Source organism: Schistosoma haematobium, chromosome 1 (assembly GCF_000699445.3).
Source record: "Schistosoma haematobium chromosome 1, whole genome shotgun sequence".
NCBI classification, from domain to species: domain Eukaryota; kingdom Metazoa; phylum Platyhelminthes; class Trematoda; order Strigeidida; family Schistosomatidae; genus Schistosoma; species Schistosoma haematobium.
The window spans coordinates 43,050,641-43,076,299 of record NC_067196.1 but is presented as its reverse complement, the minus strand read 5'-3'; the positions used below and the strand labels follow the sequence as shown (position 1 = coordinate 43,076,299).

Below are 25,659 nucleotides of genomic sequence, written 5' to 3'. Positions count from 1 at the left end.
CCAAAAAAGTTCATAAGCCGAGAACAAATTACTTGTCAGCTGACTATCGACTTTCCCATCGAATCATCAACGAGTGGAATTCACTACCTCAGCACGTGGTTGAGGCTCCATCCGTCGACTCTTTCAAAAGAAAGTTGGATCAACTGAGAGACCACCATTGCCAGGACTAACATAGGCCATCGAGCCTCCTGTCCTTCCCAAACTGAAATTGAAACTGAAACTGAAGTGCTCAGCAATTTTCACAGTCGACGATACCCCTGAGGCGTTTTTGTTCATGTTTTGCTTATTGTCTTTGATTACTTGGTTATCTATAATATGTATATTATATGTCCAATAATATTCGAACTTTTTTGGCATAAAGTAGTTTTTAAATTCTGTTTGCAAAGTAATAAAGAGCCGCTAGTCCTGTGATGTTATTATTATTATTGGCTTTATGAAGATAATAACACGAAACGTAATAATATATTATCATATTTTTGGTACAATATAGAGTTCTCAGTGCAAAGTATTTCAAAAAGTTTCCTTTTCTTATTCCTTGGTTGATCTCGATGATAATTAATGTGATCGCCAACTAAAAGTTAGTAGTTTATAAATCGACATCTGAATAATGTACATTATTTTTGATGTATATTACCAGCAACCACAATGTTTCTGATTGTGCTCTTCCCTAACTTGTACAGCGAAAGGTCGTCACCTTCCAAAGCTCCCAACTTTGGGAAAATCCCCGAAGTGAAATAGCCTTCCTCAAACTTTGGGGTTTTTGTGCCATTTCTTCAAAATGTGCCAAGTTTTCTCCAAAGTTGGGAGCTCGGGTTTTCACAAACTCACCCGACTAGGTTGTGCAATTAATTGACATGATGATCTGTTGAAACCGAAAAACAGGTAACTTGATGGAATATCTGGATGGCAGAAATGGGTAGCCCAGTTATTCAAGCAGACCACCCTCATAAATCCCAGTCGCTGAGCTTTCAAAATTTATAGGTAATCCATAGTACTTAGCATTATTATTATTACTATTATTTCAAGTCAGTTCCATGGACCAGTTATTTATGTTCATTTACTGTAATTAACTGGTCAGGAAAAGTATCACGTAATAAGTGTCCCCAGGTCTTTCAAAAAATCTGGCACAGTGATCACTGCTCGACTGTAGGTTGTTAGTCATCTAGGATTATTTAAAAGTCCCTATTTAGGGTGCTTTTTGATCCGCACCTTTTATTGCTTAGTCTGAAATTATGGATAATGATCATATAAATACCAGAACACCAATCACACGCGAAAGATTGCGTATTGAAAAGTCAAAGTTCAGTCATTACACCCTCCCAAAACTTTGCTAACTCTACGATCACAATTTACAATATCGTCGTGACTAAATACGGTTGCTCGAACCAGAACTATAGGAAGTATCTTTGCACAAACCGCGTCCAGGTATCCCTAATTTCGTTTTGTTGTGAGTAAAATACAAGCGGCCGTCATAATTGTTATTGTCGTAGAATAGTTCATAACAATCGATTTGGAGTTGTGCTACGGCGGTTTAAGCCCCATAGGTCTTCGTCTGTTTTTTTTTTCGCTTACCATGTCCGTTAGCATATGATCATCAAGCCAAAACTCGAGCACAACCCACCGCAGCATCTTAATCAAGTCATCTAGATCCAAATGTACTGGTACGTCCGAGGGTGGACAAAATCAGCCCTACCTTTTGAAATACTATCTTATGGTCACGCGTATACAGCCATTACAAGGAGAGTCCTACTCACCTTGTGTTGTTTACGAAATTGAGAGAACGAAAAGCGAATGTCCGGCGCTTTAGCCGGGTCGATGGGTACAGAAGATCTACTCAGGGGTGTTGGAAATCCTTAATTTTAAACCAGTGGTGCACATGGACTCCAGGATCCTGAGGGAACAAATGGCGTATGAACCTATTGTTGGTCACCGGCTATCATAGGGCTGCATCTCCTAACGTTGCTCCACTGTCTTATGGGTTAAACCTCTAGGTCGAGGACTTGGGGTGTGGCCCCCTTAGAAAACCACCTGCATGGGTTTGGCGTTCGGGCAGTATTCCAGCCCTCACACAAATCGAATGACGAAATGTGGCGCACATATATTTGGTGCATCTATGTACCTATATTTATGTTGAAATAAAATATTAGCATGTCACATACATCAGTCTTCAATAGTAAGGATATAAGGTCAGCCGAGGCTTGTGAATCACTGCAATTTGTACTGCTGTGGAGATCCAATCTGTCTTTGAAAGTATCTGTAGAAGGTTCTGATATTCCGTGTTCTGGTAGAGAATTCCAGTGATTCACTACTCTGTGCAAGAAACGGGACTCTAGACGTAAACTATTTGACCTCGGCTTTTTGAAATTTATTGGAATGTCCTCCCAGATAATAGTCTAAAGTGGAAAAAGGTAAAACATGATACCAAGATTATCGTTCAGTATACCGTAAGCCAGTATTAATTCACCTCGTAACCTGTGATAAGATAACGGAAACAAGTTGAGACGTCTCAGTTTGTTTTCATAAGACAGGCCAGAGAGACCTTAAATGCTGATAACTTTAAAGGAAAATAGACGGGTATGACCATATTGCTATCGAAGACATGAATAGATTCCATAACTCTTGAGTAAATTGATGCTTAGCGTAGTTAGATGTGAATCACTATTACTGGACAGCATTTGCCAAGAATAAGTGCTATTTCATAAGAATTTCCACCTTATGTTCTGGTGCTTAGAATAATTTTAATTGTCTTCGTAAGGTTCAATTGTTGTTGAACATACAAAGATTGTTACCGATTCCTGGTCGTCTACACTGTAGACCTGAACAGAAGAGGACTTTGGGAATATGGTCGCAGCGCTCAATGGACGCTTTCTTGAGGCCGGCCACATGACTTTTTGGTGAGTAGTTTCAGACCTTACGACTAGGAACGGAAATTTTAGGACAAACTGGGGTGTCAGTTTCGGGACCGACCCTTCCTAACTCCCCGTTGTGGGAAGGCAGCATCACTGCGGACATTTAATAGAGTTGCCTTCGAATCATTAAAGTGGTGCTCAGTCTGTTATAAATAAGAACTGGCTCATCCATACAAATGCCTGGTTCACTGAACTTGGTTTTCACAAAATGTAAATGGAGATCTAAATATGTGTATCGACGATAGTGAAGGCTAAACAAGGATTTAATCTAAAAATGCAAGTGATTAAAGCCATCACGTTTGGATCTTGGGAAAATTTAAAGAATGAGCACAAATTCCGGCCGGTGTCGTCTAAAATTTCCAGTCATAGGTAGATGTCGCTAAAACGATATGCTCTAGTTACCGTAGTCAGTGTTCCAAGATGGTAACACCGACTGAATTATCGTCACTATGCCCGAACGCAAATTGCTGAATTTCAGCTGTATTAACATGGTGTTAGCGCTGGCTATCAACACTTTTAGAGACAACGGTGACCAAACACGAAATGTTTAACATCCTTGGAGAGTTCAGGTTTCACAAGTATAGGGCAGAACTGTTCTCACTTACTCGTAAACCGGACTTGCTACAACCAGGCTAACATCACGATGGGACCAAAAATGCCTCAGATCCTATTCCTCTACCCCCCTTTGTTTTTTCGCAGTGTTATCTTATTTGTGTACCGCGTATATTTTTATTGCTCACTTGTGTTAGATTGTATGTGAATCTAATAAATCAGTAAAAACTATCTAAACAAAAGCAGTTCTAGACAACTGTTTGTATTTTACTAACAAATATATCGTCAATGATACCCTCGTGATCTGTATGGTTTATGTACTATTTTTGTTCAGCTTCTTGATAGTGTTCGGCATTATTATGTATACTATTAACACTACTCATCTGATCCCCATGATTCATGTATTGTAGTGTAATGTCGCCTACCACAGTTTGATTGATGACCAAAAATTTCTGACTTTGAAAGAACCATTACACAATATATTCCTCAGAACGAGTCCTATCATTTCATTAGCATCTTCACCTTTAAAACTTGGAAAATAGCCCGGGAAGTATTCTCCGGAACATAAGCATGTTAAATCACATAACTGGTCCGATTTCTAAAGTAATATCATTCTCAATCACAATAATATACGATGCCATTGCTTCACCATATCCTGTCCCTACATTCTTTTTAACGACGAATCCGTAATCTTCGCTATGATGATTTATAAAATTTTCACTAATGATTAACTCGGATTTGGTATTAACCAAGGAAGAGGTTACTGTTGTATTCGTAAAGGGGATCCAATTCTTACATTGTCCGTGGGCGACTGATTCTAGATACTTATTCTAAAACCGTGGTAAGGGTCAATATGATAGACTTAAGTAGCATTTTATGTTGTCAACTTATATGTTAATTTGCCCAGTCGTTTCCACTAGCTTAACGGACTTTTTGTCAGTGGATTTTCCTGTCAAATCTCATTTATTCTTGTCTCTTTATTTCTTACTCAGCTCTTATGGCATGCGTTAGGCCGAGATCTTGAAAAATAAACATAACGTTTGCAGTTATGAACTTGCGTTTTATCCATCCAGATAGTGAAGAAAGACTTGGTTTCGACCTGTCAGAAGAAGTACCTGAACCCAATGAGGACGGGGGTTGCGGTAGCTCTATTCTACAGTTTTCGACTTCTGATTCTTTCCATTCTGTGGAGCAACAACGCCAACACCTTCCTGTTTTCACCAAAAGAAGTCAGTTCTTATATCTCCTTGAAAATTCCAGGTAGTTATGGTCATCTTAATTATTCTTTGAATTTTTGTTGTGTTATGATAAAATTTATTTTGCATTTAAGTGTACTTTTTATTTTGTTTGGTATATCTGTTATGGTACTGTTTTAATGTTTCATAGTTATTATTTATTATCAAGTCTTTACCTCTAAGCTGACCAAAATTACTTTCTATTGACTAATAACCACATGACCCATAGTTTCATAGCAAAACCTTTTGGGATGATGTGCACTAATTACAATTACTAGCTCATTGCTTTATATTTGTTTCAGATTAATCCTGTGACGTTGTAGTAGCAAAATCGATTTTCAAGTGCCTTTGTGTTAATTATTCTCACTGTTACCATTTTAGAAATTCATACACTAGATGACTCGGTCACCTATTGAAAATATAGACAGCGAAAAAAACACTGTGAAAAATCTCATGTTTTTAATCACAATACGTACTAATTTAAAGGCGGTGCTTGTAATTTACATGCTGCCTTTTATGGAATTTACATCACACCTTAAGAATTCACTTTTACAACAATTAAGCTATTAGTCTCTTTGGATTGGTCGCATTTAGATGAAGTTCTATATCAATTTGAGGACAATTCCATTCGAGCAGTCGAGTGATATCTCCAGTGATGATTTGACCATTTATTTTGTTCACATGATATATGTTTATTTTCACATAGTCACCATACAATGGATGTACTTTAAATATTTAATAGACATCCATTATTGTTTTTATTTGGCTGTGATTATACGCTTTATCAAGTATTTACACTAATACAGCTAGTCATGTCATCAAATCTGACTAATAGTTCATAATATTCACTTTTTAGTATAGATTATGTTTGAAATAAAGAATAAATAATGTAGATGCTTCAATATTAATCTTCTTTCAGGGTTTTAGTCGTTACTGGAGAGACTGGGAGCGGAAAGTCTACACAACTTCCTCAATACGTCTATGAAGCCGGTTGGTTGGACTCAAAATCCAATAATTTTAATCCATTTGGAGTTACCATGGCTGTGACACAGCCAAGGCGTGTAGCTGCATTAAGTTTGGCTACACGTGTAGCTGAAGAGAAAAATTGGCGAATCGGTAAACAAGTTGGATATATCATACGTTTTGAAGTAAGAGTTACCATACGTCGTCGCTTTTTCCGCTGACTTTTGTGTATAAGAGTCTTTCCAAACTGGGTTATTCCTCTTTTTTTAATCTCTGGCAATTGTTTGGATATAAACCAAAAGTACTCCATCTTAAACGAAACAAGCGCAAATTATTATGCTCCGGAAATTTGAGTGAAGTCGTCGTGGAAATCTAACTGAAAAATATTTCTTTGCTCAATTCGCATTTTGAATGTCGACGTGAAATTATTTAATTTGTTGAGAGCGAAAGCTATTTAGACATTTTAAATAGTTAACTTTTCAAAGGAATTTTTCCAATTAGCTTTTTATCATGACTCTACATATTTCGGATTCGAAAGGTTTTTGAAATTATTGATAAACAAGGGACTGATTAAAAGATGCAAATTAATAGGATAATTTTACTACTTTTTTTCAACCTCTATTATCCAATAAATAAGTTGAAACATGTATTTATAAATTAACAGACTATTTAATGACTGGCGGCAAGTGTTGGAGACAATGGTTATTTAAGAGTAAAGGGACAAGAATGGCAATTAGGAAAGTGGGAGGAGTAATAGCTCATTTTTAGTTCACTCTAGTTTGTTTGATTAACATATTAAAAGGTAGTTAGAATATGTTGATATTCAAAGTATTGAAAGCCGTTGTACAAGTATATTTTGTACACAGAGATTTGGGATTCATCCCATTGTTGAATAAAATATAATTATAGATTGTAATTTAAAAAGGACGAAAATATTTGTCTTATGGAGCATAACTAATGTCTTCTTTAAATTGGCACAATTAGCCCACAGGCTGCATGGATTATACTTCAGGGTTATTTATTTGTGTATTAACACCAACGTTTATTCAGTGTATTATACCTACTATTCGTGTACGAAACGATAATAGGTTAGAAGGTTAAACAGTGGTTCGTTTCCTCAACCCATCCGTTCTGATTAATTTATTATGTGTATATTAAACTGTATTCGAATAATTATTGCTATTGCGTTGTTTGTCTCAATAATTTGAATGCTATACTGTTGGGGAGGTTAGATCCCCAGAACTCACTTGGTAAATGCCTTAATTTTATAATTTTATTTTGGAAATTTAAATTTCCTTGTTTTCGCCTCAAAAGCGCTCTTTTCACCTTCATGTCGTATTTCCCACTTGGGAGAATCTTTAACGCTATTGGTCCGTTGTGTATTTTTAGTATGCTATTTTTGCAACGCTTCTCAAGGACAGTTTTATGCTGTACATACACGTTTGATTTGTGTCTGTTATTATTCACTCGTGCTTCTGGCTTACGGAATATACTTTCCCGTTCCAAGCTTGGACTACTTCCTCTAGTTAGCGGGGCTGGGACGCATCAGAATATCTAGCTTATTGGTCTTCGGTCACAAATGTTTGTTCCGTTCGCATACTAAGTGAACTCGTAATAGCTTCAAACCTAACAAATTTGGCGATGGGGATGGGATTGGAACCCAAAACATCATCCCATAACTGATTGGGGTAATATTCGTATTTCTTCCAACAAAAGTAATAAAGAGTGTCCTTAGGATTCGCTATTCATATTAAATCTTCAAATACTAGCCTACCTAAAGGATTAATATCCACTTTGAATCGTGCAGGAGTGAAGTGTGCTCCACTTGTAACTTTGGAAAGTCAGTCTACGGATCTGTGAAATTTATGATGCTTTAGAAATATGTAATCCATTTTAAACGCGAGTAAATTTATAGACTTTTGTGTGTCTAACGAGTCCCCGTTTCTCCTGTACCCAACTTCTTGCAAAAAACCTAACAGTATCAATTCCTTTATCTGTCTTTCAATTAAATTCGGTTTAATATATATGGATATGTTTTCACAATGTTTTTTGAAAAAGGAATGTTGGACACCAAATTCAACCGTCATCTCATATCTTACCGAGGGTATGATGATACAGGAACTGTTGCGTGATCCGCTTCTTACTCGCTTCCGTGTAATCATGTTAGATGAAGTTCATGAAAGATCTTTACAAACAGATATTTTGTTGGGTCTTATTAAGAAAGTATTACGTAAAAGGCCAATTGACTTGCGAGTTATAATCTCTTCTGCTACTTTAGAAGCTGAAAAGTCAGTTTCTCCTTATTTATGTTTTTAAAAGTGTTTGTTTTATGCCATATATTTATTTCATTAACCGTTATGAAACACCTATTGCATCCTTTTTAATCTGGTTATCATTAAGTGATCTGTCCATCACAGGTCTTAATTACTGTGGCTGTCTTACATTCAAAATTACATTTACTAAAAAACAACTACATATAACTTAGAAACTGTCTGCTCAATGAAATCATCAGGCTTAATTCGTTCTTCAAAGGCAGTGAATTTAAACCATTTGTTTATTAAACTCATTTACCAATTAAAAATCCGTATCCCTGGCTTCGCTAACAAAGGCTGATGAATTACCTGTTTGCCCAAACTAAAGCAGATAAAATAGAGTTCGGACGTTTGCATAGTGTATGCGATTCAAACTCCTTAATCATTAATGCACCAATCCATTATCCATTTGTAGTTCTCCTATGCTGTACACATCCATTAGCTACATCAACAAATCCATATCGAAGTAAAACTGTTATGACTTTTGCTCCTGTCAATTGTCACGTGACAAAATCGATCAAAATACCGACTTGTATGACCTTCTTCTTGTGTTAAACCAATGACACGTCAAATAACCCTAGCAGCCTTGCCTCAACTCTAAATCCTTATTGGTCCTTCCCGCCTAGCCCTGCCCGTTGAGTCCAGAACACAATCTCAGTCTCGACTGTATGAATCGAATATTTCAGACATACGTGGTTTATATACAAACAAACCAAACCACATCACATCATAAAATAGAGAAGGGCAATTATACGAGATCAAGCCAAAAATAACTGTGAATGTAAGAGACTGTAACTAATAATTTGAGAATAGTAAATCGTATAATAGTAGTCAATAGGTCAAATGAAAGTTTATGATAAAAGGAATATGAATATACATATGATCTAGTTACTTGATAGTCATCTAATAAGAATATGTATAATAATTATAATCCACAAATAATCTCTAGCAGTTACCATTCATTTATTCTTCGTTCGATTATAACAAAAACCTTTTGTAACTCGGTAAAATTCATCATCTCAGCGTCAGTAAAAATAACCGACATAATCTGTAGTAATTTAATCATTTTGCCAGTGATCACCCTTTCATAATTTATTCATCTACTCATTTCACTGAATCAATCAACTTTATATGCTTACAATTATATATATAAATGATGAATAGATATATCCTCCAAAGTTTTATAAAAATTAATATAGTATGTAGCATGCTTACCTAACATTCATTAAAAGGCTCGGTACTTCTTTAAATCAAGCACACACCAGCATTTGGAGTTAATATTAATTACAACAATCAAATATATTTTTAAACTTTCCACTCTGTACTTAATTTTAGATCATCACTGTTAGTTATTTCTAGGCAATCATTATGAACTCCGCCTGTAGCTCTTCTAGGGCTAATACCAGTCCAAAGCTCAGGTAAAGTAGGAAGGTCGGGCGTGGGACCAGCAACCTCATCCCATAGAATACAAACTTGCTAAAATAACGCTAACCAGGATAGACAAATTAAACTCTGCCCTGGAAGTTGGTGGAAGAATTATGACACCTCACGGTGAAAGTCGAGATGCTGTTGTACTCTGACCATAAGGAAGAAAATGCTTTGCACACTCAAGGAGTTTCACTAGTGCTGCTCATAAAAGCAGGAAAATTTGGAGTGGACAACACCGAATATGAAGATATCATGGGACGACATAGGCCGACTGGGAGAAAGCAACAAGAATGGTGTCAGTCAGTCAGCAACAACTTAGAAATTCGTACATCAGTTCGAGTTGCCATACCACATTAGCACAGAGGTACAATTGTCAATTCAAATCTCATAGTGGTAGAGGTAGTAAAAGTGTAAGCAGTAATCGGAAACATTAGGGTTTGAAGATGTTATCGAAGCAGTATAATCCAGTGAAATAAATTTGGAAAGAGGAAAAAAAGGGACATGAAGAATTCAGAAAATTAGAATTTGGGGGAACTCAAAGAGTGGATGCACCTGTGCCATTGCAAGCGATTTTGAGCCATGTCATTCAAGGTCTCTAATCATCAGTTGCTATCATCTCGCGGATCCTAACCAAGTAGTCTACACCTACCAACATGGCTCAGTCCACTTGTCAGTGAATTTGTGCCATGTTTTGATCTGGCCACCCCTAGCTTCATTCCAACCTACTCCTACACCATAAAACATCGCACGTCGGTGCAGTCGGTGATGAAGTTTCACTACTTCATCAATTGTTTCGCCATCATTACCTAGTACTCGTTTTCTAACAACTGAATTACTTACTCAGTGGTCCCAGGATATACGAGCAATGCTTCGAAGACACCTACGATCGAATACTAGTAACCTACGAATATCCTCTACTCTTACCGGCCATGTTTCACTGCCATAAAGTAGGACGAAAAGAAGTGCTGCGCAGTAAATTCGTCCTTTGGTTGATAGACGGATATCTCGCCTACGCCATAAATGATGCAAGTTGACGAAAGCTAGTCGAGTATTCTGTATCCGTGCTGATGAGACTCCCAAGATAAGTTAAGCGGTCGACGCGCTCAACTACTTCACTCCCTATCATTAGTTCAGGTGTCGATGCAACCAAATCATGAAGCAACAGTTTGCATTGTTGCTTAAAGTGGTCAGAAGACTGCATTTTTTTCAGCGTCTTCACCAAATGGAACTATGTCATCGGCATATTCTAAATCAACAAGTGGATTTTCCGGTAAAAGTCCAACTCCTGGAAATTTAGATGAGGAACACCACTTGAGGTAACCAATTCTGATGACAATTCGCCATAAGCTCTTACTCGACCAGTTGTGTTCGAGTAGAGATCTTGTATAAGGTTAATATACTTCTTTGGCACTTCCTTCAGTGACAAACACTGCCATAGAACCTCACGACCAACAGTCAAATGCCACCTTAATGTCGAGAAATACTATCATTGTGGGACATCTGAATGTGTGTCTGTGTTCTAGAACCTGACGTAGTGTGAATATCTGGTCTATACAACCACATCCAGGTCGAAAACCAGCCTGATTTTCTCTAGTCTGTTCTTCACGAGCTTTGGTTAGGCGTTGAAGAATTATTGAAGCTAATATTTTAGATATTATATTAGTCAAACTGATTCCTCTGTGATTGTCAGAAGAGGACTTTTGTCCTTTCTTATAGACTGGCACAATCAGTGATTGAGACCAGTCAGATGGGATTACGTCCAGTTCCCAAATTCTACCTAAGACGTCGGTTAATCTGACTGCTAATACTGGACCACCATCCTTAAAAGTCTCAGGAGTGAACCTGTCAGGGCCTGCTGCTCTCCCTCGCTTCAGATTTCCTATAGCTTTTTCAACTTCTTTAAGAGTTGGAGGACTTACATGTTCTAGGACCTGATATAGTGTGAATATCTGGTCTATACAGGCACTTCCAGGTGAAAGAGTTGCAAATTTATGTGCGTTCAACAAAATGGTTATAGGCGGCACAGTATTTCCACGCAAACGCATACACAAATCTACATGTGTTCAATCGGGTTAAACTACACAGAACCAGATCTACCATATTTGCATCACTTAAAGATTCAGAAGGTCAATAGAAGACGTGTGAACCAGGAGAGGAGCTGACATAGCTTAAGATCACCGCTAGCTGGTGGTTGCCAGGATGAGGCTGAAGCTAAAGAAGCACTGGGCAACTGGACAAATAACATAAGAAAGGGTCAGTAGACACTTTTTCGAGATAATGACAAACTCAACGAATTCAAGATGGCTCTCGACAACAGGTTTCAAGCCTTACAAGATCCACTCAAAGACGAAGAAACTACTATGGAGGAAAGGAATGAAAGAGGCACTAACTACAACGTGTCAAGTGGTTCTGGGTCACAAGAAGCATCATCATGAGGAATGGTTCTCCGTGGAAACTCTGGACAGGATTCAAGAAAGGAAGAAGAAGAAGAAGACATCAATTGAAAACAGCCGAACAAGAACGGAGCAGGTCAACACACAAGCTGAATACAGAGACGCAATCAAGCAAATGAAGGGGAGAGTTCGGTCTGACAAGCAGAAATATGTGGAAGATCTAGCAATGACAGCGAAGAAAGTTGCAAGAGAAGGAAATATGAAACAACTAGGTAGAACGTTCCACGTACCTGAACAGCATCATCGTTGAACAAGGAGGATGAGATGCAAGCGTAAGGGTGAGGATGGGCAAAGTAAGGACAGCACTCCCACAGTTGAAGAGCATTTGGAACTCAAAACAAATGTCAATCAATATCAAAGTGAGAATCGTCAATTCGAACGTCAAGACAGTTCTACTGTACTGAGCTGAAACTTGGAGAACTACCACAACCATCGTCAGAAAGGTACAGATATTTATAATCAATTGTCTATGTAAGCTACTGAACGTCCGTTGACCGGAAACCATCAACAACAGTCTACTGTTTGAGAGAATACACCAGTTTCCATCTGAAGAGGAGATAAGTAAAAGATGTAATATATGGATAGGAAATACACTACGGAAATTATCGAAGTGCATCACGAAACAAGTGCTAACTTGGAATCCTGAAGGTAAAAGAACAATTGGAAGAACAAGGAACACATTGTGTCGGTAATTGGAAGCAGACATGTAAAGGATGAATAGCAACAGGAAGCAAGTAGGAAGGCGAGTCCAGAACAGATTTGGATGGAGAAAGCTGGTGGGTGGCCTATGCTACTTTACGATCGGTAACAGGCGTAAGTAAGTAATAAATTTGATGAAAACTGTTTGTCTGATGTCCTTTTTTCTTAAAAGAAAAACTATTATTTCTTTTTTAGATTTATAGAGTATTTTTCAAAAATGAAGATACCTGAAGTTGAAACCGAAAATCAAGGGCTAAAATTAACTCCTGTTTCACATTTAAATGTGGAAGGACGTCAATATCCTGTGTCCATATTTTACTCACTTGATCCCGTTCCTTGTTATTTATTTGCAGCTAAAGAGACTGTTTTTCGGATACATGAAACAAAACCATTAGGTGGTGATATACTTGTCTTTGTCACAGGTAAACATTCTGGATGCAAATAATTGTTAAATTAAGAATATTACTCAAGCTGTACAAAATTTTCTTGACTGTTTTTTCACAGATGTCTAAATGTGATGTATGATAGACTTTACTTTTTACAAGAAATTTCAAAGGAAAGGTTCATTCACATCATATTAATGTACAATTCAGAATTGCAGAAACATATTAGTTGCAAATGAGAAAAAAATACAGTTAGAAAAATCATTGACAATTTTTGTAGCATACAACAGAACGATTGTAATTTAGAGAAACCTGAAACCTGTGTGTATTCAAGGAATAATGGTTGTTTTTCTTACTCTCATTAATCTTTAATCCAAAAGAGATTTCAAAAAAAAGTTGAATAGTATCTCATCACTACTTGCGTTATTTTGATTTTATTCGATTCTTTGATATGTCACAACATAGTCAATACACTGTGTACGATGAAACTTCAGTTATCATGATGATCGATAAGAGTTGTACATAGCAGTGATGTGGGTTTTTTACAACTTAAATATAATTTGGAAGAAAAAACTGCCAAATCTTAACTCCATAAGTGAACGGTATCTCACACACCTAACGATACCTAGCTCTTCGGTGTGTACTAATGAACTGCTTTTTAACCTGTCTGGAGGTTAGAGATTTTCGATTATTTCTCAAAGGACGTGTGTATTCAGTGAGAATTGTCTTCCAGTTAATAAACATTTTATCACCCACCTGACTTCAGCACTAATAGCTTGCACACGTTTTACGTATAACATTCTAATAGTTTACATTGTAAGCATTTAATGCCACTAAAATGGGATTGAAAACTAGAGATGAGCATTTTGTGACATGGTACCACAGAATGAAAGATAGCTGCGTTGAATTAACATTTGATAACATTTCACTACAGCTCAGTGGGTTAAGAGATTATCACACTTAACTTTAAGTATGAGTCAGTAATAATTCTACTGTAATTTGTTTTTGTATTCTTCATAACCTAGTTATACATTTGTACTGAATGAAATCAATATTGATTAGTTTCTTCATAAAACTGACATTCTGTCTCTTAGTGATGTAGGTTTAGATCTCTGAGAGTGACAATAGTTCCTCAAAGATTTCAAAAATATCTCGGTGGTATAAATTGGTTCTGGGATGTATATGGGCTTTCTATTGATCGTTTTTAATCAGCTGGTATTTCTAGGTACCGATTTGTAGTGAATAATGATGTGGTTTATTACACCGACAGGCATATATATATTCATGAAAATTGGTGTTTAAACCTTTTGAGCGAAATGAACAAGTGAGTATTAACGTGCAGAATGCTTTTTGATTAATAAGTTGTAACACACACAATGAAGTTTTGTGCGGAACTGTTTTTCTCATTTTATCGGTATTTTGGTATCGTATTAAATATCTTATACTGATATATAAATAGACTTGACACTAAGTTTTCCCAGGAAGCTTATAGAACTGCGAAAGTAAATATTTGCCATATGAGATTAGTAATAATATCCACATATATAAATGCAGGAACAGGTTAGAAGAGGTCATTTGGAGTTGGGATTCAAAAACATAAGGGGTAGGTGATGCATTAATTAAATGAGGTCCGGAGACGGATAAGATAGCTTGTTTGATAATTTTAGATGTTATGATGGATTTACATAAGATCACTGGAATGAAAAATGAATAAGCGAGAATTAAGTGAATGAAAACGTATAAGTGCAGGAATGGTTTTGGTGTACATAAAATAAGAATTAGTTAAGAGAAGACCCCATAACAAAATAAGCACTAATAAAATAATGATAATGAAAAAATAATTTACCAAGATAGTGATAAGTTTATTACTGTTTCTTTCTAGATACAGAAGTCAGGTTTGCGGCTTTTATTGGTATTGTTTCGGCAAACCAAAAAACTGCGTTTTTTCGTCTGCTAATGATTTTGAAGGCTTATGAAATGTCAGTGGTATGTCTTGTGTCAAATAAATGCCGATCTATTGCACCTCTCAGTTCCACGTTCTTTGGAACGTGCTCGGAAACGGAAATTTAATATCATAATCGATGGATTCTAAATAGTCACTTGAAAGATGCTTGTTAAGATAGACCAAATAAATTACTTCTACTACTATGTCCTCTCACTGAATCTCACAATAAACACATTTTGTTGTAAATTTGAATAATACTCTTTTTATGTATGACTAAAAGATAATAATGAGTTTAAATTATTTGACCTATGAGTAAAAATTCCCCAAAACTGCAATATTCAATTGTTACAAAGATAAAATTAGGTGAAAAGTTCATGGTCATATAGCAAAGGTCAAGTGTGAACTCTACATTCAATGAATATAGTCCACAAAAATTAACAACAAATCCCTGCATTAACTATAATGTTTGCTTTAAAAAAATTATTGTTACACTAACAATCGATATGATAAAAATTAATCTTTTTCAAATATCTGCTGTTAAAAGTAAACTCAGATATGTCGTTAAAAGTGAATTATCAAATATAATGAATTCATATTATTCTGCATCAATGTTTGTTCTGGCTTTATTCAAATTTATAAAAGGAACCAATTCCGTCAAATTCAACATGTTGTTTACTACTCACATTACTGACTCGACTCAGTTTTGTTCGCATTTCAGTATTTTTCTTGCTAAGTAGTAAATACAATCAGTCTGTCCCAATTAGTTGTTTTTTTCAGTTTTTATCTCTAAATAGTACGTCATAAAATCTACTTTGTTAGGATATGTTATGAATCATGTCTTATAGACAAGGAAATTTCATCCTTAGTCTCTGTTAATTACAATTATTAGTCTAGACTTTATTGTGTCTATTGTGATTAGGCTTGTTCACATGACCTGATTACTTAGCTGCAGTATTTAAGATTACGTCTATGCATCAAAATATTTTGCTTATTTTGAGGTAGATGTACTATACACTTTATTTCAATGTTCCATTATTGATTGGTGTGCTTTGTTTATCTCCCGCTACATACTACTTCAGAGAGGAAAACATAATAGAAGTACTTTTTTATCAGTTAAGACTTTATGCTATCATATTTTTGCAATAACATCGTGTGCGTATTTATACTTTGTTCCACAACTTTTTAAGTTTTTTTTTACATAATCAACTGAGTTGACATCATGTTGAACAATATACGAAAATTGCAGAAATCTGTTCCTATTGGACATCGATATTAGGAATTGATGATAATATAAAGATATCGACTTTTGCTTAACATAAGTTTTTTAGTAATGATTATGCATATTGAGATTTCTGTAGTCGACAGGTTGTTCTGTTTTGAAGGATAACTGATAAGTATATACTCAGTAATTATTTATTTTTCTTTTCTATTCATTGGTCGCATTACTGATAGATTTGACAAGTTTCAGTTGACATACTAATTTAACTGATGACCTAACACAATAATTGTTATAAATTTGAATAAATTTGCTGCTGATTAAGTTAATATATAGTTCTTTCAACCTGAAATTATATATTGGTTGTAGTTTTAGATGAACATGGCTATTTTGTAACTGTAACGTTGTGGGTATTCCTGTTTATCTTATTAGTGTGCGTTTTTGTACGAAGTTGTACTGAAACGAAATTTGGTGGCATTAAACTCATTTGCGATTTTGATTCGTGTTTCTTTTTTGGAAAATACTTACATTCAGTTTTATTTTGATTCCCAAGGTCAGAATGAAGTTTCCCAACTGGTTGGCAATCTAATTGAAGAATATCGGAACCGCAAGGAGCGTTTCTTAAATACTCAGCAACAAAGTTCCAAAACAAAGTTACCTACTAACTACCCACCTTTACGTTGCTTACAGCTTCATGGTTCCCTTCCTCAACATGAACAGCTTCGTATTTTTGAACGACCAACTCGGTCTTGTCGTAAAGTTATTGTGGCCACTAATGTTGCGGAAGCGTCAGTTACAATTCCTGGGATTTCTTATGTGATTGATTGTGGCTTTTCAAGAATTCGAGCGTATAATCCTGTTAATGGGCTTGAAGCTTTAGTTACTATACCTACATCTCAAGCTTCAGCACGTCAACGTGCTGGTCGAGCCGGACGTACAAGAACTGGACAGGTTAGCAAAATATGGTTGAGTTACCTATATCTCTTGGCTACACTTTTATTTACATCGTTATTTCATTTATAATAATAATAGTTTTAAAGTCTGTTAACTCGCTATTAGCAAGTATATTAGCTACCCTACCCATTTAAATTATTTCTGTTAATTTTTCCAATTAGTTGATGTTAGTGCTAAGAGAATGTAATAGCGAAAGCATATTATTTGTAGTAGGTAAAGACGATCATATAAAACTCTCAATATACATATTTACCAATCAAATTGGTTCACCATGAGATTATTTCCATATATCTAAGTTGTATTATGATATTCATAAAGTTCTTTTTTTCACGTGCGTACAATAAAATACACACTGAATAAACGGAAATTAACCATACTTTCAGTTCACTAACAGTGCTTCCATCTGATTCGAAGAGCAAACTGTAAGTATATATTACTAAATCACGTCTACATACAATAACACTAGTCGTGTTACATCTTTATCCTTGTCGGGACACCTCCCAGAAAGCGCGACGAAGCTTCCAGAGGCACTACAGGAGTCGATAGAACTTTCTAGAATACCAACATGGCATGCCATTACTGAACATTATATAAGTCCCTACTAGCGGATCGGTTGGATTATAATGATGTAGCCCAGACTAAAAACCATAAATACCCCTGTTTTCCTGTACATATTTTAAAACTTACTCAATAACCGCTTCTCGCTCTTTATTCTGTTTTTCGATTTGTGACTGTCACGTTTACTCATTTGAGTGCTAATATCCTCATACAGTATTAGCGGCCATAGAAGTCCTTGTTTATTATCATATATCGATAATAGTTTCTAAGTAATAACTGTTATATCCCGACGAGAATTATGAATGGTAACTTTTGAGAACTATTTGTGGACCAATACGATACATATATTTTTATTGTAGAATTATTAAGTAACTAAACTGTGCATATTCATGTTCCTCCTATTATAAACTTTATTTTGACCCACAAACTATTATACGATTTACCGTTCTTGAGTTATGCCCAATTTATTAATTACAGTCTCACACATTCACGGACACTTTTAGCTAGATCTTGTACAAATGTTGTGATCTATTTTGTGGTGCGATGCTGTCTGCTTGGTTTGTATATAAACCCAGTATGTTTGAAGTACATGATTCATATCTCAGAGGCTGAGATTGATGTTCTGGACTTAATGGGCAGGGCTAGGCAGAAAGAAGGACCGGTAAGGACTCTAGACTGATCGTATGGGTTTATGCGTCATTGGTCCGGTCGATAAGTCACTGTTCTCTAGTTGACGGTATCATTACGTTATATATTAATAGGGCACAAGCTACAAGATATAACAATAACTAATTGTGTGTAATTAAAATATCATTGATTTTAATATTTACAATAAATTATAGTCCTTTTTTCTGTCACTTATGATGATATTACAGGCTTATCGGCTTTATACTGAAGAGGCATACAATAAACTATTGCCACGTTTTACACTACCAGAATCTTTACGTGTTGATTTATCTGGTGCCTTGTTACGCTTAAAAACGCTTGGTATCGATCGTTTAGCTCAGTTTGATTGGCTCGATCCACCACCTGCATCACATGTAGGTCAGTCTGCTGAACGACTTGTTGCTTTAGGTGCTCTCGATGCTAGTTCTGGTCATCTTACAATTCCTCGTGGTTTAAAATTAGCAGAAGTTTCTACAACGTGTGGTTTAGACCAACCTTCAACTGCAGCTGCATTATTAGGTGCTTGTGATGAAGGATGTTCTCAGGAGATTGCTGCGATTGTCTCATTAATGCAAGTGAGTAATTAATTTGGTATAACTTTACATTCCAGTAATTACAATCTGTTATTTATTGGTACGTAATAAAATCATACTGAGACTTTTATATAACTATGAATTTTCGTGAATATTTTATGTATTTTTGCTTGGCTTTTTAGATTCAACGAATATTTACGGTTTCTGATTATAAACACACAAGTGATCGTATTCGTAGGCAGACGTTCGGTTGTCAGCAAGGTGATCATTTAACAGAGTTAAATGCATTTGTTGCTTACGAGAACCAATCAAAATTATTGTCAAAGTCGGAACTTCGAACCTGGTGTCGAGAAGTAGGTTTAAATGAACGTGGGCTAGCTCATGCAGTTATACTACGTGATCGAATTGGCTCCATGTTTCATCGTTTAAAATTGCCTTGGGTAAAAGCAGAGCCTGAAGGAAATCCTAATCCAGTACTAAGGGCGCTTGTTCGCGGATTTTTTCATCAAGTAACAATTTGTCTCATTGAACTTTTGTTTTTTAACCTTATATAATTCTTTTTTAGGATAGTGTTTAATTGTTTTTAGAAAACCTCAGCCACTAGTACCAGTTTTCTGCAACCGTAAAGTTTAAATTCATGATATATATTTTTTCCTTTGTACGGATGCTTTTCATTACGGACTAGTGTTAGCTAAAAGAAAAAAAACAGATATTTTGTTCTAACTGGCACTTCTAAGCAAAACTCACGCATCCATACTGGATCAAACCATGAACATTTAGGTTATCCAATGTTAACTATCCCATTCATAAACAGTAAATCGGAATTCAATAGTGTTCACTTCCAAATTAAGTGAATTCACACATATTGCTAGACAAATATCCATTACCATTGGTGGGTAGCTAACTAACTGTATTATTCTGATATGGTTTGCAGTAACTGCAATTGTTGTAGTGACACTTCGAACCCAGATACGGCAGTTTCCTCGACATCCTCACAACTGGACATGGTTGTTTCAATTTAAATTCATTCAGTGAACAATGATTTTTTGTGATAAGTGGAGAAATTTATTCTCCGTTTCAAAGCATACTTTTATGTATCTTCTATGACAATCAATTTGTTTCGTTAAAGTTACATATGTTCAATTATTTAATTGTTTGTTTTCATAATTGTTGTTTATCACGAAACTGCATATCCAATGCTTGGATGAAGTTTATCTTTCTTTAGAAAAGATAATCTCATGTAATTAAATTTGAGTATACATATAAATGAATTATTGCAATTAGTTCCCTCGATAAACTTTTGTAAAGTAATAACAACAAATATTGTGGGATGCATTGGATGTATTTCATTATTTCACGTGTACTAAATCTTCCACATACTAACTGATTTTTAGAAATAAAGAAATGTTAGATGTATGTAATACTATGTGTGAAATCCATAAAGTCATTTACTACACCGGTTTCAAATAATTACAAATAATTTTCATATTCGTGCAACCTCAAGTCATCGATGACATGAATAGACGAGAAAGAGAGCGAGACTATGACATGATTGAATATCAAAAATATGTATAAATTGTCATGATTACTATGAGAAAAATGAAAGTGATAATAATTACCCAAAAATATAATAAAGTGTATCTTACAAAATTAAATTTGTCAAACATTTCATTTATTATTACAAATCAGCGTATATATAAAATGAACTTTTTATACAGTTCATAAATTTAGCGATATTTGATATAAGAATTATACTTTATGTTCAAATATTGCAATATGTAGTGACCAGAATAATGCACAATAAGCAGTAGATTCTAATCTATTACCCAACTGGAATATACATTGTGTGATTTTGATTTCTTATGAACAACGAGAGGAACACTTGGATATAGACATTCATAGTCCTAACATTGTATATAGGGTAATCCAAATATCTTTTTGGTATATTTAAATGAAATGTGATTAGTACTTCTGGACTAGTTAGATAAGTAATATCAGCGATGGATACGAAGTAGCAGTGAATCGATGTTTGACCCTGATTTAGGGTTTCTCAGGGACACAATAATAAACAATTAGATTCCGACCCAGTGGTTTAATGGCACTGTGCTTGTCTCAACACTTGAAGATCATGACTGGTGCTACGTTTTGGTCCGGCCACCCCTAACCTCCCAACCTACTCCTACACTAAATAACTTCGCCTATCGAGTTAGGTGATGGTTAAGCATATGTAACACGTATTCCGACCACTTTAGTTGATCACCGTTCACTACCTTGTCAACTGACTTGCCATCTTCACCTAGTACCCTACCCCTAACCTCGGCGTTGCTGAGTCGTTGGTCCTAAAATACGCGAGCCATGTGTTGGAGGATTCTTATGATTGAATACTAGTAACCTACGAATATCCTCTACTATTAATGGTCATGTTTATGAGCTATGAAGTAGAATAGCGGACTGCTGCTCAGTAAACTCATCCTTCGATTGACAGACGGGTATTTTACCTACATCACAAGTTGGCAAAATCAGTTGAGCTTTCTGAATCCGTGGCCGGGATTCCGCCGAACATTAGACCATGAGGACTGATGAAAATTCCAAAGCAAATTAAGTGGCCAGCACACTTAACCACTTCACTTCCTGTCATTAATTTAGTTGCTGACTCAGGCTTGTCTCTAGGTAGCATTTCGCATTTGGAGGGATACAGTCGCATTTCAAACATGCTTATATTTCTGCTTAGGGCGGTAAGAAGACTGAGTTTTGTTAGCCTCTTGACCAAATGGTGCTATGTTATCTACGTATTTTAAGTCAATAAGGAAGTCTCCTGATAAAATATCGACCCATCTTAAGCCAGATAATGAGATTGTTATCTCTAAAAGAATGTCTGTGAAAAATTTAAATAAAAACTAGAAAATTGCATAGTCTTGATAAACACCACTTGAAGTTATCAGCTCTAACTTAACCATTAATATTCGAATAGAAAGCCTGAAAAAGGCTGATGCACTATAAAGAATTTGAAAGAAGAATTCGATATCTACTCAACTCTTTCTAGTTCCCAGTTCTGTAGTTAATATAAACTTTTCGCACCGATCATCTTTAAAACGAACAAATCTCTATAGATCACACAAGTGTATATATATTGATAAAATGTGTATGAGGTTCAGTTCTGTGATGTATGTGAATGATAGCCTGTTAAATGTCATTTTAGTTAGTGTATTTGTTTCATGTAGTTTATTTATTTATTTGTTTTTTTTTACATTCTATTAACAAAAGGCTGCTCGTCTCGCTTCATCTGGTTCACATTATTTAACTGTAAGAGGAGATCATCAATTACGCTTACATCCTAACTGTATTTTATACTCATCTACAACACGGTGGCCTGCTTATATCTTATTTACAAATGTATTTCTCACACCTAATTTAGATTATAATAATGATACTAAATCAAATAATAATAATAAGAATGACCTGTCAAGTACTTGTATCAGTGGTGTCAGTGTTATACAACCAGATTGGTTGCTGGAATTAGCTCCACATTATTATCAATTCGGTACAGATAGAGAACATTTAGAACATTCTTTAGGAATAAAAAAATGATGTATATATTGGTCAAACCAACTAGTTATATATATATATATATATATATATATATATATATATATATATAATTTCCTTATGTATAGTAAAATGTAGTCTTCATATTTGAAGGAAGCAATCAGTTTTTGTTAAAATTACAAGTGGTCGATGGTTATTAACATTTATGTAAATATATTTGGCTGCATTTCTTTGTTTTCTACCAAATTATTCTGTACAAATCCAATCTTGAAATGTTTTGTATTAAATAAATCTAACGGTTTGGTATGATTTCATTATCTTCCATTTGGGCTAGATTTATTCGGCATGCGTAGAAGTAAATATATGTTTGTGTGTTCAATCACTTTCTCTATACATTACGCGTAAATTCTGATGCTTTAGAACATCAGAAACGCTCCGTACAAAGTAAAATGGTAGTATTTTTAAGAAATTGAAAATGGAAAGGTTTTACAATTTTTAAGTCAGTTAACTTTTTAATAAAGGGTATTGTACGGTTGATGATCCAACCGAGACAAATAACTTCTTGTTTATGATGAAAATAATCGGAAACTATTCTGAACCATATTCTATAATATCTCAAACCATTAGTTTCCATAATCTCTCCTTGATTTCACAATCAGGGAGTTTTGTTGGACCTGAAGTTGCTAGTCGTATGAAGCTATTTTTCATACTAATTAGAGTCGGCAAATAATGGGAACTGTGGAGGCCTTTAGAGTGACATGCGTAACGCGTAACCAAGCTACTGAATCCTATCTGTTAAGATGGTGACAGTGCTCGAACACATTGCTGAGCTCTAGGATAACTAACAAAGTGTCGTCTCTATGTGTGAACAATTTATTGAATTCAATGGTATTCGAGTGCAGAAAGTCACCGAGCATCTTCAACTTGGAGGGGTCAGTATTTCGTCGTAGATCAGAAATACTCCCATTGACATTGTACATCCCAACCTTTAGGATCAAACTAAAATAATAACAGGTGCAGAAATAACCTAGATTAGTTTAAGCCGCTCTAATCTTCACTACCTATAGATTGAATTCAAATGACATAACACTAACGATACTGACAGCTACACAAAAATACACATTCCCCATCATAAATTAGTTCGTTCGCAATCTCGTAGCGTTCTTGTGAAAGTACTTTTAATTTTGAACGTACAGGTTAAATGCTGTATTTAAGGGCGGTAACTGTCTAATAATTACGTACTATTGGGGTAGAATGGATATCACCGCACTATAAGGTAGTGCCATTTGCGTATTTGAGGTTGAAAAGTTTCTTACCAACTAACAGGTCTAAACCACTATACTTCTCGGGTTGTTTCTTTAAGGTTATCGATATTTATCCCTTTATTGGGTTAGAAAAATGGGGAGAGTTGGTTGTGCTGCCACTTTATCTCTATTGCTTTTTTATTCTTCAACATGTTAATAAACTTCTTGAACACATTTGTCTTCAATGGACAATATCAGGACGCAGTCGTATTCAACAGGTTGGTATCGACCTTGATGTCAGGAAACAATGATTGTTATCCTGAAACAAATGTGGTAGCGCTCTGGCATTTGATAGAGAGTCAAGATGTGGTCAGTGGGTCGAAAACTAGTCTTTGAACATAACTATGATATTTGGTTTTAACAGGATTTGTACCTAGTTTATTTAGATCAGTCCATTTAGGACAATGAATTTGTTGGACTCTAAAACAAAAGATAAGGGGATATTATTGTAGTATCAATACGGATAGGTGCTCCAGTTCCGTACACAGCCACCCTATCGGTAACCGACGACTTCGAGCAGAGCAAGAATTACAGGTAGCAAAGAGGTAGGCGATAATAGGAAAAGAAGTTGGTGCTGATCTGAAATAGATTGTAAATCTCACAGAGCTTTAGAAATCGGTCAGCGTTATCCGATCTGTTGCCAACATTCCCCTTCAGCCACCCATACGATTCTCATCTGCTCTTAAACCCTAGGCCTACATTTAAAAGTTATTTATTTGCTCACTTGGTTCGAAATAATAATAAAGAAATTGTGTGAGATTTCTTCAAATAAACTTTTATGGAGATTCTCTGGGTCCTTCGGAAATTTCTAGAAAAAAAGACAAATCTTAATGATTTCCTGTCGGTTGTGGAGATTTGGTTGTATTCTCAATATATCTGTAACTTATTAATCAATACATTCCCAAAAATGTACAAGACTAAAAAAATCAATTATGACTGACCAATTAAATTTATTACAATGATTTTACAAAAGACTAATTGTTTTTTTAGTATCGTTTAATAATCACTGAGTCAAAACTTATTCTCAGTTACAGTGTTATTTTAAAGATCGTTGCATACTCCGATAAGTATAAATCTATTCCTGTTATATACCAGTGAATTGGGGACATCTGATATTGAAATCGTCAGTTTTCAGTTGAACTTATTATCTACTTTTCCTAGTGAATATTTTCGTTGTTTATTATTATTTTTACTGTATATAATAGAAGAAAATTGAGTAGATATTGTACAGCATTTGTAAAGAAAACAATAATTCCGGAAGGAAATTATCTAGTTTTATTTTCATCTAATTAACTCAAAACAGTGTTAACCTCAATGCTCAAACTACTAAAAATATTCAACATTTTATAATTGTATGCTCTCTATGTAACTAGACTTCTATCTGACGTATAAAAATTGGTTTCTGACGTAAATTGAGTTACTCGAACTCTTTAAAATCTTTACAAATTTATTAGTGAATTTAAATGGTCGGTTCATATAAATTGTTATGCATAATTATTTATAGTATTTAACACTATTGTCTAGATAATATGGTAGTTGGAGGTAGTCGACAGAAAACTCTAGACCTAGGTTTCGTGTCATTTGGCTCTCTTCAGCAATCTTGAGATAACTGATGCTTCCTGACGGATTCAGTCCCGTATCACCCAGCTTCACATTCAGGGTTGTTACCACCGGGCTATCCGGGCCGCATCCAACCTCTATGACTTGGACATATTTACAATTGATTGGTCAGTGGGTGGTGATCAATGTCCAGATCAAGGGTCTTCTGTCGACTACCTCCAGTCACCATCTTATCTCAACATTGTGCACTCAATTTCGAGTCACCTAAACTAGTGGCCACATTGCAACTTGGTCGATAGGATTTGATCTCAACTAAGAAGGACCTAACATACATGACATTTATCACCACTCAGTGATCAGTCTGTCACAAGCACTATTGTTTTCTGTTATGATGAGCTGTCTGATAATTACTCAGTATTCTGATGATATTGTTTTGTGATCAC

At 35.4% G+C, this 25,659-nt stretch overlaps 1 protein-coding gene across 2 annotated transcripts; it reads left to right on the top strand.

Annotated features, from left to right (window-relative positions):
* DHX35_1 (ATPdependent RNA helicase) lies at positions 1-24,958 on the top strand. Of its 2 annotated transcripts, XM_051218287.1 has the most exons (10): positions 1-454; positions 491-577; positions 4,454-4,721; positions 5,616-5,844; positions 7,718-7,947; positions 12,747-12,973; positions 16,649-17,046; positions 18,483-18,848; positions 18,989-19,315; positions 22,071-24,958. In XM_051218287.1, exons 3-10 carry the CDS (start codon positions 4,510-4,512, stop codon positions 22,392-22,394), a joined length of 2,313 nt encoding a protein of 770 aa, XP_051074132.1. In that variant the 5' UTR covers positions 1-454; positions 491-577; positions 4,454-4,509; the 3' UTR covers positions 22,395-24,958. The 2 variants fall into 2 exon arrangements, with proteins under 2 accessions (XP_051074132.1, XP_051074131.1); XM_051218286.1 differs by having other exon boundaries at positions 1-4,721; positions 5,616-7,947; positions 12,747-17,046; positions 18,989-24,958.
* The last annotated feature ends 701 nt before the right edge of the window (positions 24,959-25,659 follow it).